We start from the raw sequence: 17682 nt of genomic DNA, 5'->3' as shown, positions 1-17682 counted from the left end.
CTGTGTAAACATAACTTCTACAGGAATAATTCACTGCAAACTATTTAAGCAAAGGCACAAAAGTAAAATGGTTCTCTCTTGCTACTTGAATTTTCACACTGAAGTCTTGACAGCCAAGAAACAAAGTTGTAATGAGAAACGTCTTCGTACACGTGTCAGGCTGAGCTGAAATTAGAACCGCTGTCACAGTGAGCAGAGTCCACTCCCCCCAACCCCTGCCGCTGGTCCACTGTGTCCTCTGAGCCCTGGCTGGTCCCGTTACATTACCCGGGCCTTGTGGCGGTAGCTGCCTCGGCCTCACCACTGAGCCTGGGTGGATCTGGGGCCCTGTGGGAATGGCGGGGGGGAGGGGACGCTCTGACCTGCACCACGTGGGCTTGCTTGGCACCTGGTCACATCAGAAGCTCTTCGATTCCTTTGGCATTTACAGCCAATCATTCTGAGTAGTGTCTCCCCCACTACCCCCCACCGTGTCAGTGTGACTGAAAACCTCATATCTGGGGATTTGTAGGGTAACTTGGCACCTCTTTGGGGCAGGACGAAATGTATAAAGCAGTGACCGTCCCTCAGGGTTTCTCAGTGGTCCCTGTGAGGGCCCACCCCGGCAACGGCTGTCACTGAGCTGTGACAGGGCGGGGGCCGCGCGATGCTGTGCTCTGCGGTGCGACTCGGCTCTTGCCAGGCGCTGGTTTCTCGTCCTGCTGCACAGCACTGGCTGCTCCGAGTAACACAGCTTCCACTCCCTCTTCCTCCTGTCCTCATCAAGGCCCACCAGTGCTACCCAGTGGCCAGCGATGCCGTAGCACCACGGCCCAGCTTGCCCTGTGGGAAGGCCCCCAGGTTCATGCTTACTGGGAAGTTAGCCAATTAGATTGTTGCTGGTCCCTGAGCGTACTGGCCTGCCTGGTTCCTGCCGGGCTTCACCACAAACAACTCGTTTCCAGTAGAAACCAATGGCCAGACCCAGCAGAAACGACGTCATGTGGGGCGGTGGCCTGGCCACCGGCCAGCCTTTCCTCCTGTATCTGCTCCCCGAGACAGCACCTGGCCTGGAACTTGGGCCACTCTTTTCCCCATCCGGAGACCCCGGGATGGCCCAGACTGGGTGTACATTCCGAGGAGGCCGTCTCTGTCCCGCACGTGGGCAGATGATCACCCTGCCTCGAGCTGGCAGCACTGGGGGCCCTGCCACTGCTGGAGCCACTCTGCTGGGGGCGCGTGGGCTGCTGTTCTGTTCTAGAACTGGCGCTTCGAGGTCGGTTGGTTACGCCTTGCTCTTCTGTGAATGTATACACATAATACAGTTCAAAGGGAATTTGGATGAAGAATTTGCAAATGTGATTTTAGCTCTACTCAGAAGTAATGCTTCTGTCGCTGTCAGATGCTTTGGCACTACATGGTGTCACTGCCATTCCAGCAGCAGCTAACCCGCATCCAGCTGACGGTGGGACCACATGCAACTGTTTTCTGTTTTGAGCATTTTTCCTCCAAGTAGAAGAGGGATAGAGCTGACTTGTTGGGGTCCACCAGTTTCCACATTTGACCAACTTTTTATTTCTGTAATCATACTTACATACGCTCTGAGACGCAGGTGAGGGATAATGAAAGTTGACTTTTAAAAGCCAGAAGCAGCTAATCTTCTAGAAGAGCAGCACAATGGTTAAGGAAAGCCATCCCCTGCTTTTTAAATAGAGTACGTTCATTTGCCATTACCACTCTTGGATAGCAGGTCCCTTTAATCACCTGTACTGTGAATGTCCTAAAATTAAGCTCCTGGCTTCTGTTTTCCCTGAATGAGACAAACCACCAGTTTGACCAGTAGGAGCGTTGATCTTAGGGAGTGAATGTGTTCGGAGTCAACAGGAATTCTCACTTGAAACAATGTAAATGTCACATGATAAGATTTGTTTGAGGCCCCATCATGGGTGCCTCATTGAGAATTCTGGAAGCACCTTAGGCCAGCTTTTTAGAGTGGCTTAAACATGTGCTACTAAAATAATCTCAGCAAAGTTTGTATGAAGTCAGTGAGTGAGCTGGTTTTAGGACTCGATTTTAATCCGGACGGGTTTGTTCCTTCTTCCCCTGCTGGCAGTCACAGCTGGCGCCGCGTCCTGCTCCACTCCACTCTCGTTCCTTCCCCCAAGAAGAGGGGCCTCTGTCCATTTCATTTAACTTAAGCTCTAGCAGTGTCTCCCCCCACCCCCCGCCTAGATTAGGTGCTGTGGACCCCGTTAGCCGAGGCTGAGCTGGTAAAGATAAGTTTCCATGTACTGAGGTATGGTAGCGCCTTAGGAATATGGATTTGAGCTGATGAATAATATACGTAGAAAGATACTTCTTAGTTCCTATGACGTGGCCAGTTCCTCCTTTGTCAGACAGCTGTGACTTGCTGACGGGACGTGGGTGACAGCCAGCAGGGTGGATGTAGAGCACAAGCGTGCTGCTCAGCGGGGAGCGGGTGGTCTTGGGAAAGCCTGGACAGCATAGCCCGGGGGTGCCGGCACACGTGGGGCCAGTGATTGGGACACCGTGGACAAGGGGACATAAGGTTGGGGGGGTGCTCTGTGAGATGAAAATAGGAGATTTGCAGTTAAGGTTGTTGCTTGATGACAATGAAGTATTTCTAACATGGTTCTAAGTTTTTGAAATCTATGCCTTCTCTTGATACAGCGAAATTTGCCCTTGGAGTTCCAAGCTAAGCTAACGGTTCAAATCAAGCCTTTTATAGCTTACTGGTTTATCGGTTGAAGTAAAAGTTTTAATACTAAACCATTTCTCTCTGAAATAAAGTATATTCACTATCATAAAAGTTGCTGGTAGCCCTGTTTACACTCCTTTTCTGAATTTAACAGTTACTTTAAAAATCCTCTTTAAATGTGTCTCACAGTGATGCCTGGTTATTAGCTTTGCTGGTTTCGCGTGCACATGCTGTGTGGGGTCCCCTGCACCCCTGCCTCACTAAGCGGCCCCTCTCCTTTCAGTCGTGAAGGAGGACAGAGGCGCAGAGGCCAAGGCGGCGGTGGCGGCGGTGCCGAAGAAGGTGGCTCCTCCAGGCTCCTCGGGGGGCCTCAAGCAACCCTCGCCCAGAAGTCTCCTTCCAAAGAAGTCCCCTCCTTTTGCAAACGCGGCGGCAGCCAAACCGGCCATCAAAAAGTAGCCACCGGGGTTCAAGGGCACCATCCCCAAAAGGCCGTGGCTCTCGGCTGCCCCTCCCCCTCGGGCAGCGCTCCCTCGGCCAAGCAGGCAAGGCTGGCACCTGTTGCTGCTACGTCTTCTTCCAGAAAGTTCCCCAGCTCCGCTGCTTCGGTGGGCGCCATCAGGAAGCCTGGGACCACCTCGGTTCCCCTGGCCTCTCCAGCCCCGGTACGCCTGGGCCCCGCGCGCCCCGCCTCGTCACAGCCAAATTCTCAAATTCGGCAAAACATACGACGCTCCTTGAAGGAGATCTTGTGGAAAAGGTGGGCTGTTCCACTTTGTTTCTTATCTGTTGAAGTGGAAAATTTTCCACGTAAAGGGTGGTTGTTTCACGATGGCCCCGCTGTTTAAGAAAAATGTCACATGTGGGACTTCCCTGGCATCCAGTGGTTAAGACTCTGCGCTTCCACTGCAGGGGGCACCAGGGATCCATCCCTGTTTGGGGAGCTGAGATCCCACGCGGCATGGTAAGTGCAGCAGTTACCGTGGGTCTTTTTTCACTCCATCTAGAGTCACTGACAGCGATGACTTAATCATGACAGAAAATGAAGTAGGAAAAATTGCATTGCACCTCGAGAAGGAGATGTTTAACTTGTTCCGAGTCACAGACAGTCGGTACAAGAGCAAGTACCGCAGCCTCATGTTCAACCTCAAGGACCCCAACAACCAGGTGCGTGTCCGACCGTCAGGAGCTGGGGCAGTCCTGGCCAGGGGCTGCCCAGGCCTGGGTTAGGGCACTGGGTCCCCCTGCGGCTGTGGGTGAGTGGCATGCTGTTCCCGTGGGGCCAGGCGCTCGCCAGCTGAGGTTCTTGCCACCTGCGCGCCTGTGTGCCTGCCGGGGCCCACGCTGTCTGGATCGGCCTCTTGACCTCTTGCCTGTGTTTAGAAGCAGGGCACATACTCTTGACTTTCCATTTCGCCTTGTTAACCCCCTGGCAGAAGGGATTTCTTCTACCTTTGTCCCTAACACTGTACCTTCTTCAGTCAATTGTGTTTTCTGTGAAGTGGTCTTTGTAGCAGGGTTAGTGCGGTGGGATACTGGAGATGAGCTGCCCGAATTCAGGGCCCTTGTTCTCCAAGCATCGATGGGAGGCTCCGGGCCCTCGTCCTGCCGCGGGGCAGGGGCTTGCCTTGCTGCCCACCTCCACATCCTCTCTAGTATCTTAGAGGGTTTTGAACGAGTGAACAAGAGATGTTTGTTTACAGGGGCTCTTGCATCGTGTTCTGCGTGAAGAAATCTCTTTGGCAAAACTTGTGAGAATGAAGCCAGAAGAACTTGTCTCCAAGGAGCTTTCCATGTGGAAAGAGAGATCGTCAAATCCTGTGTGTGCCGACGGGAGAGGCGGCTGCGAGTGCCAGAAGCCTGACACCAACGCCCCCCCACCCCACCCCAGAGTGAATTAATAGCCTGTTGGCATGAGAGAGTCCCCTTGGGAAAGAAGGGCTAAGGGTTCACGTTTGTCTGTCTTTTTCATCTTAGGTGATGGAGTCCGGAACTAACTTGCATAATGAGACTAAGAAGCCGACCGTTAAACCGGAAACTATTCCCGATATGGAAGATTCTCCACCAGTATCAGATTGTGATGTAAGCGTTTAGGATTTCCAGTGCTCACGAGAATTGACAAAGATGATCCCGTTCCAGGCGTTGTTAGGTGCCTGAATTACTGGGCAAGACACTGAGCTGACACAAGTGTGTGTAGTTGTATTGCTTCTCGAGGACTTGTATTCAGTAGTCCTTTTCCTCTTTTTTCAGTGGTTCTTAATCACGTGAGATGTTTTTTCCATGGGTGCTGCTAATTTGGAGAGGGGGTGGGAAAGACATGACCTCCTCTGCTTCTTGTGCTTTAGGAGCAGCAAGAATCGGTGCGGGCGGCCCCCGAGAGGAGCGCGGTACCGCTGCTGGGCCTTGGCGGCGGCACGCTGCAGGACACGACCGGGCAGCACCGCACGCACCTCTTTGACCGGAACTGTAAGATCTGCACAGGTGAGCAGATCTGGGGGGAGACTGTGGAGACCCTTCTCAGGACGGCTGCATTCAAACCAAGTCACACAGTGGAAAGGCTAGAATCGTTTCTTCAAGCTTAGGAAGTGAGCCCCTACCTTTATAGTGTTGTTGTTTTAAAGCAGTGATCGTCTGTCTACCCATGGGAAGGCTTTGCTCTCGAATGTGTGGGACTTCTCACGAAGGCCTGCCTTCTGTTCTCCAGGTCAGGTTCCATCGTCGGAAGATGAGCCAGCTCTGCGAAGACAAAAGTGGTCAACTTGTGCCAAGAAGGAGGACTCAAAGTCCAAGCGTGACAGCTCTGCCTCTGAGCCTGCTCTCAGCTCAGCCGATGATGCGGCCCCAGAAACTCTGCCTGAAAACACCTTGGAGCCAGACCTGGAAAGCACTGCTCGCGCCCATTTGGAGGGAAAGACCCTCCCGGTGCCTCCAGAGGGCGGCCACCCCGAGCCCTCCGCCCTGGAAGGCACCCCCTGCCCGGCCCCTGGTGGCGGCGCAGTGCTCACCACAGTCACGGTGTCCGGCCGAGACCCCAGGACTGCACCAGGCAGGCCGAGCACGGGCACGGCTCCCTCGGCAGCCCGCCCAGACAGCACCCACCCAGCGGAGCCCAGACAGGACGTCCCGAAGCCTGTGCCGACCTCCGTGACGGTGCCCAAGTCCATCCTGGTCAAGCCGTACATGTTGCCCGAGCCCAGATAACTCCTGTCGGTCCCGCCGTCGCCAAGCATCAGGTGCTGCCCCCGTGTGTGGTCTGAGCAGCTGAGCTGTGGCCTTTCTTTCAGATGAAGAGAAGGAGCAGTAATGAGTGATTCAGTCGTTCAGCTCTGAAATCCACCCAGATACACAACTCTCCTCAATTTTCTATTTTAAAAAGTCGTTTTTTTAAAGCTTCAGTTTTAGGATGACTAATTATCACCTTAGACATATAGTTGTTGAAAACTGGAATTTGAATTTACAGCCATCCAGTTTATTGCCTATATAGTTTATATTTCTTTGACCAGAATTTGTTCATATCATTATGATGAAGGTAATTAATTTGAAAAAGTGAGCTATCAAAACTTGCAAGAATTCACTTTGCTTTTATAAACACGTTAAATAAATAAATAAATAAATCTTGGGGATTCTTTGGGCAGAGAGAAAGATTCACGTATTTTCTGTGGTTTTGTTTTACAGCATCTCAGAGTCCTGGTCCCCTCCAGAAGGAGATACCACCCTCTTTTTGTCTCAACTCAGCACCATTTGGAAAGGATTCATTAACATGCAGAGTGTAGCGAAGTTTGTCACTAAGGCGTATCCTGTCTGGATGTTTTGATTATCTCAGTGAGGTTAGGACCAGGAGGGAGAGAAGTATGTGTGTGCGTGTGCGTGCACGCGCGTTTTCCAAAGGCACTCTGATCCGGCGCTGGAGTCAGGCGTGCGACCCCCCCTCCTGCTGAGTGTCTGGACGCACAAGCACCTCTGAAGGCAAAATAGGGGTTGCCGGGCCGAGTCAGCAGGTTACGCAGTTTGGACAGTGGTGAAAATTCAAATGAGAAATCAGACCCTCCCTCTTTTCTGAAAAAGCTGAAGCTCGTTTTCCTTATCCCTGTGTTCTGCTAGAGCTTGTGCAAAAGCTGGGTGTGCATGTGCCCACTGCAGGTGTGGCCAGGCACGCGTGACCTGCCCTGGTGTGGAGGGGCACACCTGACAGGTCTTTTATTTTTCAAAATTAACGAAACAGCACTAGCACTTCAGACTTAAGAAAGAGTGCTCAGTCTCTTCTGAGACATACCTGGATCTTTCCTGTATGTGTATGTTCCTAAAAGACAACAGTAACACACTTTGCTAAATGTCATCCTATTTAGCAGAAGGTTATCCTCCTACCACCCTTGGGTTTGGTCACTCATAATCCCGGATGTTAGTCAACTAAGCAACATTTGACACAGTCATTGCCGCTGTGTTTGGGATAGTTGCAGTTGTCTTAGTTGTGAATCTCGGGTAGTTGGGGGTCTGTCTCTGTGACGGCCACGGTTCCACCGGCCACTGAATCAGAGCTCATTTCACTTAGGACCTGCCCGACACAATTCACATCGGTGGACGGATTGCCCCGAAGACAGTCTGGGATTACGTCGGCAAACTCAGGTCTTCGGTGTCTAAGGTACCTGCCCACAGTCTGACCTCTGCACCCAAGGAAGAAGGGGTTTGTTTACACACGGCTCTTTCTTTGACGTCTCATCTTGCGCGTTAATACTTGAACTGTCTCTAGTTGGTGAGATGTTTGCAGGTGGACGTTGAAGTTGATAGCTGGCTAACCTGTGAAGGGGGGTCTGAGTAGCACGACGGTGGAAGCTTTGTGAAAGCGCATGTGTGGTTCAGAGTTAGAAATACAGATGCTGTGTCCCTTCTTGTCTGAGCTGATGGAGGAGAGGTCGGGGGAGGCGGCTGGGCTGGAGTCTGTGAACCGCTGAGATGCGGACGCAGCTGTGTGTCTGCGTGTGCAGTGCTCTTTGGGGGTGGGGCTCTGGTTTTTACTGGGGTCACAGAAGGGTTACGACCCTGGTCTAGTTCAGCCCTCCCGTTTCGGAGCTGCGGGCAGCTCATCGCACGCTTAGTGGTCACTTAGCTCTGTGTCAGACGCTGCCCCAGACTGGCCCTGCACACTGAGTACCCCATCAGTACGAGAGCCCCAGGAGGTGGGCTCTGTGTTGAGGACAGTGGGGCTAAGTAGTTTTAAAGCAAGTCCTCCGAAACCAAGATCAAACCCAGCAGTCTTGAGACTTGGTCCTGTGTCCTCTTCAGCAGCTCATTGTTCTGATGTGTTGGGCAGCAGGGCTGTGACAGTCAGAATCAGGGCTGGTCGCTTCTCTCCTCGCTTCCCTCCTGCTTTTGGGGCTTAGGTGCAAGGAGAAGGGGCTGCCTTTCCGAGTGGCCGCAGGTCAATGCTCCCCGCCCTCTGTTTGTTGCAGGAGCTGTGTCTGATCCGCTTCCACCCCACGACGGAGAAGGAGGAGGTGGCCTACATGTCTCTGTACTCCTATTTCAGTAGCCGCGGCCGCTTCGGCGTCGTGGTAAACGACAGCAGGCACGTCAAGAACCTCTACCTGATCCCGCTGAGCGCCGCGGACCCCGTCCCCTCCAAACTCCTGCCCTTTGAGGGACCAGGTAGGCCCCAGGCTTCCGCCCACACGTCCCCCCGACGCCCTGCGGAGTCCGTCCCAGCGAGCTGCGTGCCTCACCTAGACCCGGCCTTTGGCAGCGGAACTTGGGAACAGGGGTGAAGCAGCGGATAGTGGAGGGTGGCACGGGAGGTCCCCTGAGGAAGGTGTGCATTGTCTTAGAAAAGTCCTGTGAAGAGGGACAACCCTGTCCGGAGCCCGCCCGCCTGGCATGAGCAGGGTGTTGCTGGCAGGGGCTGGGCAGTGCCGGGAGGGCAGGGCCTGGGCCTGGCCTGTGGGCTTGGCTCCTTGAAGGCCTCAGGCCGAGCCTCTTGGCTGCAGGCATTCGTTTTGAGGAGAAATGAAAAATAGCGTTGAGAGACAGGAACTAGTTCTAGAAATAGTCACTTTGAAATCTGCTGCTTGAATTCGTGTCTTTGGCAGACCACGTTTTGGTCACTCATTCCTTAGAAAGTGCTGCTTCTAAAGAATTACTTCCAGGCTGACCAGAAAGAAAGTTCAGGCTTCTCAAGGGAGCTAAGGGTGATTCCAAGGGGGGCGTGGTCTCTGGGGACCCAACTCCTCTTAACCCTGTGAAGTTGCCGGGATTTAAGTCTCTCCTAAATGGGGGTGTCTCATTGGCCGTGGCATCCCCCAAAACGGCTAAGCCTAAAAGATTCTGAGTGTAACCCGCGGTGAGGGCTCTTGAAGCACCTGCTTCTACAGGCAGTAGCTACGCCTGCGCCCGGCGCCTCCGTGTCCATGGCCAGCGCCCCTGCCGCGGCCAGGCACTTACGCGCCCCGGCAGCTCTGCGGCTGGGCCCAGCGTCCTGGTCGGTCCCCGTGACCGCAGGGCTCGTGGCCCCTGACACAACACACGGAACTATCTCAGTGCCAAACACGTTAGAAGCCAAGCTCTCCGGGGGGCTGTCCCACTCCTCGCGCTAAAGCGGTGCCGCCTGACAGGCAGCAGGGAGGGCTGTGGCCGAGGTTCTTGGCGGGCAGCTCCTGGGGCGCCGGCCAGCTCCCTGGACGCCATGTTCCCGACGCAGCGGTGACGGTGGCGAAGCTGACTTCCCGATACCGTGAGGAGCCTCCGGTCAGTCACAAGGGCGGAAGCCCGTGCGGGGCCTAGTGTGAGCGTAGATCCTGTGACACGCACACTCTGCGCGTCTGTAGCAGCGGGACCTGGGAGGTGACGAAGCCCTGTTTCACCCGTGTTGGAGCCCCTCTCACGGCTCCACCTGCAGAGCCCGCGGTGGGGTCATATCTGACTCCGTCCCGGTGCACCTTGTCACACGAGCAGGGGGCTGCCGGGTTCGGGTCCACAGACAGACCCTGAGGGGGGCAGAGGTGGACGAGGTCAGGCGTGGTGAGGAGGCAGGGGCGCGGGGGCCACCGAGGAAACCCCCGGTCGGAGCCGCGGCGGGAGCTGGTGCAGTGCTGGGTTGGGGCCCGGCTGGCAGAGGGAGGGGGCCTCGCTGGGTGTTCCGGGGTGACACGGGGACAAGGAAGGCTGGGCAGGGCGCCCACCTCATCTGCTAAGTGACCACACTTGATGACCAGCGGAGTGGACATCACTCCTCCACCTGCATTGCCAAGGCTGTCACTTCCTGAAGGGGATGCTCAAAACCCTGCAGGATTTCATCCACAATAGAGAACGAATGTTTCATTAAAATAAAATAATAGGAGGGGGCTTCCCTGGTGGCACAGTGGTTGAGAGTCCGCCTGCCGATGCAGGGGACATGGGTTCGTGCCCCGGTCCGGGAGGATCCCACATGCCGCGGAGCGGCTGGGCCCACGAGCCATGGCTGCTGAGCCTGCGCGTCCGGAGCCTGTGCTCCGCAACGGGAGAGGCCACAACAGTGAGAGGCCCGCGTACCGCAAAAAAAAAAAAAAAAAAAAAAAAGGAGGGGTTTTGGAAACGTGATTGTACGGGCAATTTTACCCTAAACTTTTATTTTTTTTTAATTTTTTTAATTTTTTATTTTTTTTGCAGTATGTGGGCCTCTCACTGTTGTGGCCTCTCCCATTGTGGAGCACAGGCTCCGGACGCGCAGGCTCAGCGGCCATGGCTCACGGGCCTAGCCGCTCAGCGGCATGTGGGATCTTCCCGGACCGGGGCACGAACCCGTGTCCCCTGCATCGGCAGGCGGACTCTCAACCACTGCGCCACCAGGGAAGCCCCAAGACTTTTTTTTTTAATCGAAGGGCTTCTAAATCTCAGCTTGTTTAATTTAGTATATATGTTTTTAATTCTAGGGGCTTTATTCACGGAAGGAAGAGCAGGCAGATGGGATGCTGGGCCTAGGCCAGGGTGCCCGGCCCTCCCGAGGGGGTGGGGGGCGCCTGTCGAGGGCCCTCGGGCATCTAAGGTGTGGACCACCCTGAGCAGAGGACAGGGACCTGCCTTCCGAGGCACTGCCGGGAGAGGGCCATTCTCTTAGGCTGGCTCCATCCGTGGTGTCTGCCTTCTGTCCTCACTCTTAACTGCTTCCTGAATAGCAGACCGTTTCCGTGACTTGCAGTATTGTCAGATAAAAGCATGTCTTCAGTTTCTGCGTGTCTTCCTGCGTAGCTGTGTACAGATGTTGTAATCAAAGGCAAAATGGTGCTGAATGGAAAGTGCTTCTCTCTCCTTTGAAATCAATGAATATTTCATGGAAACTGGCCATTGTTTGTCTGAATTTGAACCATTTGGTAGCTCTTGGTGCCCATCCAGGTGCACTGTGAGGGAGGACTGTCTCCACCTTGCTTTGCCTCAGCCGACGCCAGTGTGCTTCTGGCTGTGCAGGCGGCGGTGCTGCGCTGGGGGCGCCTGGACACGGGCGGGTGGACGGATGGATGGACGACGCTCTCCTCACTGGGACGCGGAGCCCTGGCTTTGCTCAGGTCTTAGGGACCCAAGAGTGGGAGCGGGCGAAGTCTGCATGGGAGCCGAGTGTGGCGGGCGGGCAGCTGCTTCTCCCTGTATTTGCTGGGTCTCTGCCCAAGTCCTCTTTGAGGATGGTTGCTGCTAACTCTAGCACAGTTTCTGTTCCCGCAGGTGTGGACGTTTTGTCTTGTCGGACTCAGACCATAAGAAGGTGTTCACTGTAAATACTGAATAGTGGAGCATGCCAGGTTGATTTAGGGGTAAAAGCCTCATTTGATAGTTGGGCAGTTTTCAGCTGGTTTATTAATTAAAACTAAACCTTGTCTCCCGCTGTGCCACGTCCAAGGTGCATGGGGGCTGCTTCCCCCGCGGCCCTGTTGCTGACACACCCGGACACAGATCCTGGTTTGGGTCTTGGCTCAGGAAATCCACACACACCTTTTCAGCTGTCCCTCGTCCCTGGGTTTGTCCACTTCTCTCTTTGTACGGGTGGTCTGGGGCTGACCCGTTCTTTCACCGTGAAGACTCGGGGACCTACATGCAGCTAGGAAGGCTCGTTTCAACCAGACGGTTCATTGTGGACACGTTTGCTCCCGCAGTTCGGAGGGGGTCGGGCAGGGGTGCCGACACCCCGGTGCTCAGTCTGACCAGTACCCCTTGTCTGGAAATGATAGTTCAGTGGCCTCCCACCTAGTTCTCATCTACTTGATGAGTCATAAGCCTCACCACTACCCTCAAAGGGAGGTCGGTAAGTAAGCACCCCGCTTGTAACCATGGGACAGAGGCCCTGTGTGGAGCCGAGGGGGGGCCCCGGGCCCCCGGCGGGAGCCCTGTCTCTGCACACAGCCAGCGTGCTCACTGCTGCTGCGCCGTCTCGGGGCACCCTTTCCTCTCCAGGGGTCACAGTCAACAGTGGGCGCGCCCACAGGGGCCCCAGGCATAAAATGGGGCCTTCGGGGGAAAGCTGCCCCTGCCACCGCCCCAGTGGTAGTAGCCCTTTGACTGTGTCCAGCGTGCCCTTGCCAGGCTCCTGTCGTGAGGGTGCAGAGTGGGGTGGAGCCAGACATGCCCTCACCTCCCTAAAGGTCACTGCCGAGACCCCGGTAGCACAGTGAATCATATCCTTCCACGAGTCAGTCATCTCCACGGTGCTAGTTACATTTCAAGTCTCCATGCAGCCATAACGTGCACAGGTGAAGTAGAGAAGGTTTGACTGCTTCAAAAACAGCCCAATTCAAATGTAAAATCCTGGGGAAGATTAGTGGGGAAATGCAAAACTAACACTCCTCCTACTCTGCAACTTTATTAGATCGCTTACGGGTGTGTGTAGATGAAGTAGTTGAGAGCTGAAAGCATTTAAAAATACTAGCTGCTTAGTTAGATGCTGGTCTCCAGGGAGTTTACTGTTTTCGAAACAAATGTAAATGTTAAGTAATTGAATCCTACCCTCAGCTGTGATGCCTGTGACCCCAAAGGGTAGAGTGTAGAGAATTTTGCCAAGTCTGGGGTGTATCCTTTTTGTTAGGAGGCATATAAAGCTGTTGCCAGTTGTAGGGCTGGCACACCTCCCGAGGACAGGACCCCATCTCCCTGGATTTAACGCAGTGCCTTAGCCTCCACACACAGCATCTTTGACCTGAAACGTGATTCATGCCGCAAGCCCTGGTGTTGGCACCTTAGAGGTTAAGCTCTTCACAGGTAGCATAGCCCATCTGCATTGAGGACAGTGAGGACAGTCGTGGGCCCTAGGCTGCTGAGAGGACGCCCCCGGCCAGGGCTCCCCAGCCCTCCCCGCCCCCGCCCGCGTGGCCGAGCACATTCCTCTGCTGCTCCTGCTCACGGGGCTGGCCAAGGCTCCAGCTTGTGGCTTGGATGGGGACCTGTTCTACCAGATCTGGGGCCGTGTCGGTGACAGTCGGTCCAGAGAGGGCCACGAGAGCCAGTTGAGCTATTGACTGTGCCCCAGAGTGCATATTAGTGAGCTGTAAATTATTCAGTAAGTGGCTGTTACAGTGAGTGAGAGATTTACTATTTTAAGTTAAAATAATTCATTTTGATTAGAAAGCAAACGATAGAGTATCTTTCACATCTGAGCAGAACCATCTGGATGCCATGCTCAGTGCAGTGGGCCTGGCCTTCCTGTGTCCACGCCCTCCTTTGCCCAGCTCCTCCTTCCCCTGAGTCACCACTGTCATTAGAAGGGCAGGCAGAGGACATTCTGGAAGCCATTCCTCTTATCATGTGTGGGTGTCTTCATGGGCACCTCAGCCCTTGAATGTCAGCCTGTGAAACGAGGCGCTGAGCACAGTGGGGAGGGGCGCCAGCAGTACCTCGCCGATCCATGCGGATGCTGGGCCAGCCCAGCTCCCTCTGGCATGCCAGGTCTTCCTCCTCCTCGGGGGCGGGACGGGACATCCGCCACCCTCGTGCTCGGCATGTCACCCCGTCTCTGTTGGAATTTAGGAAGGGTGACAGGCGCTCAGAACTACACAGAGGGTGTCTAGGGACAACTCTTTGATCTGTGATCAACTTCAAATCACAGAAAGAATAGGAAAAACAGTGCTGATTTTCTTTTTTAGTGAGTCAACAAAAAATATATAGCATGAATGTCTTTTACACAATAGTGATTTATGTGTAAATTGAGTTTATACAATTTGATTAATTTAAAATATGCTCTTGAAACAAAATGTTGGTCCCGTGTTTATCATTTCTCCCTAACTTACTGATCTGTGACGTGGGCTTCTCTGTTCCCCTGTTGGTATTCCGGGTTTGTTGTTATGTGAGGGTGGCGGAGCCATACAGAAACAATAGCATCCCTGGTTCAGTGCACCACAGTCCAGAAGGTTTGCACGAAGAATTTGTTAAGAAATAATTATGTTTTAAGAACTGCGCAATGTTCTGAAATTCCCAGCGTGTTCTCCACGTGGTCTGTCTTCTGTTGCCTCTGTACTGAACACCTTTGGGCTTTAAGCCGCACGTCCTGTGTTGACAGACACCTGAGCGTTCGGTAGCTTTTGAGAAGTTACTGGTCATTGAATGTCTCTCTAAACCTGCAAGAACATTTGTTTTAGGCATTTTGGTCAGCATCACTTTTCCCATCAATTGTCATTTTGACACCAGTGACTCATGAACTTATCGAATGGTTGTGCTATATCGATCCGTATAATTTTGTTGATCATTATAATTGAGTTGTAGAATTGGTCCTTAATTGAACCTTTAATTTTAGTATGAATAGCTTAATTTACGTATTGCAGCTCATAAGTTAAAGTCGAAAGGGGGTGCTGCCTTCCTGATTTGTAGCAAGAGGCAAATGAAGGAACACAGCTAAGAGTTTGTTTAGAAAACATCCTGGTACATACAGGCTTCACTCCCAGTAGGTGAACGGTCTGGAGTGTGTGCGTGCTGGCCTTCCCCACCTCCCCCAGCGCGCCTCTACCCTAGCGTTGTGTATAATTGAAAACCTGTAATAATTTTAGCACTGGGCGAATGCGCGTGTGCATTGGGCCCTTGGTTTTGTGGTTTGTGGGCCCGTCAGGCTGGGCAGGTGTGCGGTGCAGTCTGCGTCTTTTGCGGCCGGTCTTCGAACACTTGGTTCTATTTTGCCACAGAATTCCCCCTCCTCCTCCCTCTGGAAACCATCCCCCCGCTGCCCTTCACACCCAGAGTTGACCCCTGAAGGACAAAAGCTACAATTCGATTCTAAAATTTGCACAACTGTTTTTTTTTTTAATAAATTTATTTATTTATTTTTGGCTGTGTTGGGTCTTCGTTTCTGTGCGAGGGCTTTCTCCAGTTGTGGAGAGAGGAGTCCACTCTTCATCGCGGTGCGCAGGCCTCTCACTGTCACGGCCTCTCCCGTTGTGGAGCACAGGCTCCAGACGCGCAGGCTCAGTAGTTGTGGCTCACGGGATTTGTTGCTCCGTGGCATGTGGGATCTTCCCAGACCAGGGCTCGAACCCGTGTCCCCTGCATTGGCAGGTGGATTCTCAAACACTGCGCCACCAGGGAAGCCCTGCACAACTGTTTTGCTTTTTAGGTCTTGAGTCACCGCGTCCAAACATAATACTGGGGTTAGTAATCTGCCAAAAAATACAGCGGCCTTCAAATGCTGCCGAATGAGACAAGACAGAGGAGAAGCGGCCCCGTATTCAGACACAAGAAGAAATGGATGCCGTCCACCCCAGAATGCCAGCAGCCCTGCTCCCTGAGAAGAAGCCCCGCAAGTACCCGCTGCGCCCAGGGAACGCGGCTGTGAGCACCACACCCCCGGGGTCTCCCCCACCCCCAGCCCCTCCTCCAGAAGCACCAGGTGCGCCGGCCTCATCTTCCGGGTTACAGATACTGTCGTCGCTCAAACCAGGAGCCACGAACACTGTCACAGCATCACCCGCGTCAGTGACGGTTGCGGTGGCCGCTTCCTCTGTCACTTCCTCTTCTTGAAAAACAGCTTCACCCCTAGAATATATCCTGCAGACTCTCTTTGGGAAGAAGAAGGCGTTTGATCCCCCCACCAAAGAGCCTGCCGAGTCGGCCCCAGCCCCCCACCAAGACTCGAGAGCCAAAGCCGGCGGCGGGGTGCCGTCGGCGCTTCTGCTGGACCCAATTGTCCAGCAGTTTGGTCAGCTCTCCAAAGACAGAGCTCTGGAGGAGGAGGAAGACGACAGGCCGTATGACCCCGAGGAAGAGTACGGTCCTGAGAGAGCCTTGGACACTCAGCTCGGAGACCGCGGGAGACGCCAGGACGCGGACAAGGCCGCGGAGGCAGCTGAGCGGGAGGAGGTGGCCTATGACCCGGAGGACGAGACGATCCTAGAAGAAGCCAAAGTGACCGTTGACGACCTGCCCACCAGAATGTGTGTGGACGCGCACGGCGGGCCTGGCCTGCAGGCGCCCTCCCTGGCCGAGCGGCAGCAGATGATAGAGGAGCTCACCAAGCAGATCGAGGAGCAGCAGAAGCAGGTGGAGGAGCAGGAGGAGGCGCTCAGGCAGCAGAGGGCGGCCGTCGGGGCCTCCATGGCCCACTTCTCCGTTTCGGACGCGCTCATGTCGCCGCCGCCGCCGAAGGGAGCAGGGCCGCCTCCATTTGAAGACCGCAAGGACCCCCACGGGGCAAAGAGGGAGTTTCCGGAGGCCCCGTACGGTGAGGCCTTGGGCCCCCCTGGGCAGTGCGAGGGGCCCGAGCAGGCCCCATTCCTGGGAAACAGGGACACCGCGCCTTTCCAGTTCGGGGGCCAGAGGAGGCCTCTGCTGTCGCAATTTAAAGGACCCCGAGGTGGCCCTCCTCCCCCTCAGTTCAGAGGTCAGAGTGGCCCCACCGCGGGCCACTTTGTGGATCCGAGGGGGCCACACCCTGGGCAGTTTGAAGGCCCCCGGGGCCAAGCTCCTGGATTCGTGCCGGGACCCAGGGGGATGCAGCCTCAGCGGTTCGAAGAGCAGAGGGTCCACTCGCCGCCCAGGTTCACCGGCCAGAGGGCACCGGCGCCCTTGCCCTTTGGGGGGCCTCGGGGGGTCACTCCCTTCCCAGAGAAGAGCGAGTCAGCGCCTCCGCGCTTCCACTGCCAGGGCCGGGCCACCCCCGGGGCCAAGCCGGCGCCCCGGCCGCTGTTGGAGCTGCGCAGCCAACCGCCCGCACCACCCGCTGCGCCGGTCCCAGGCCCCGAGGCCGAATTCCGCGAGGGCAGGGGCCACGAGTACAGAGGCCCAGGCTTCAAGGGGCGGCCCCGAGACAAGGCCCCGGAGGAGCCCGAGGCCCCGCCGCCCAACAGCCGCCCGGGCCAGGCCCTCGAGGACCGGCGGCGCGAGCGGGAGCGTGGGAAGCCCTGGGAGCAGAAACGCGGCCGAACCTGGAGCCGCGAGCAGGACTGGGACCGAAGTCGCGAGTGGGACCGACACCGCGACAAGGACACTGGCCGCGAGTGGGACGGGGCAGCGAGCGCAACGTGGGCAGGGACAAGCGTCACGAGTGGCCCTGGGCCCGAGAATGGAGTTGCAACCGCGACCACAGACGTGAGCGGGAGAGGTCCTGCAGCAGGGACCACGAACGCGACAAGGCCCGCGAGCAGGAGCACCGCAGGGACCGCAGTCGGAGCCCGGAGCGACCCCGGGACCCCAAGGCCGAGGCCCCTCGCGCCGCCGCCCAGACCTAGGGCCGCCCTGAAGCCGTGCTCAAGTGCTAAGCAGGTGGTGTTGACACCTTTACAATTCTGATCCTTTTAAAATAAAAACAAAAAACTAAGAAGTCTTTAACATGTCCATTTGAATGTACTGAAATGGGAAAGTATCTACAAGAGCATATTGCTTTGTCAGATTATAAAGTTATCTTTTCTAATAACTTGACTATTGTAAATTTTAAGGGAGTTTAGTGGACCTCAGAGCCATACCTTTCCTGACATCTCATCTGTGATACCTGTTTCCAGAAGCTAACTTCACAGGGTTCGGGGCAGCCGGCCGTGTGTTTCTGTGCATGGCTGTGT

At 55.0% G+C, this 17682-nt stretch overlaps 1 protein-coding gene across 1 annotated transcript in view; it reads left to right on the top strand.

The window, feature by feature from the left end:
* LOC307053771 (death-inducer obliterator 1-like) overlaps positions 1-17355 on the top strand; it is a gene marked incomplete at both ends in the record, with an annotated part of 37182 nt that extends 19827 nt beyond the window's left edge. The window contains 17 exon segments of the mRNA XM_079705253.1: positions 2982-3154; positions 3158-3206; positions 3209-3458; positions 3706-3865; positions 4402-4518; positions 4676-4780; positions 5044-5179; positions 5403-5896; positions 5900-5931; positions 6374-6496; positions 6498-6525; positions 7248-7337; positions 8146-8341; positions 15246-15325; positions 15329-15646; positions 15650-17125; positions 17131-17355. Coding sequence (XP_079561379.1) covers positions 2982-3154; positions 3158-3206; positions 3209-3458; positions 3706-3865; positions 4402-4518; positions 4676-4780; positions 5044-5179; positions 5403-5896; positions 5900-5931; positions 6374-6496; positions 6498-6525; positions 7248-7337; positions 8146-8341; positions 15246-15325; positions 15329-15646; positions 15650-17125; positions 17131-17355 — 4052 coding nt within the window.
* Between the last annotated feature and the right edge of the window lie 327 nt (positions 17356-17682).

This window comes from Hyperoodon ampullatus, assembly GCF_949752795.1.
Source record: "Hyperoodon ampullatus genome assembly, chromosome: 5".
NCBI lineage: Eukaryota > Metazoa > Chordata > Mammalia > Artiodactyla > Ziphiidae > Hyperoodon > Hyperoodon ampullatus.
The sequence above is the reverse complement of the archived record's forward strand: the minus strand, read 5'-3'. Positions and strand labels throughout refer to the sequence as shown.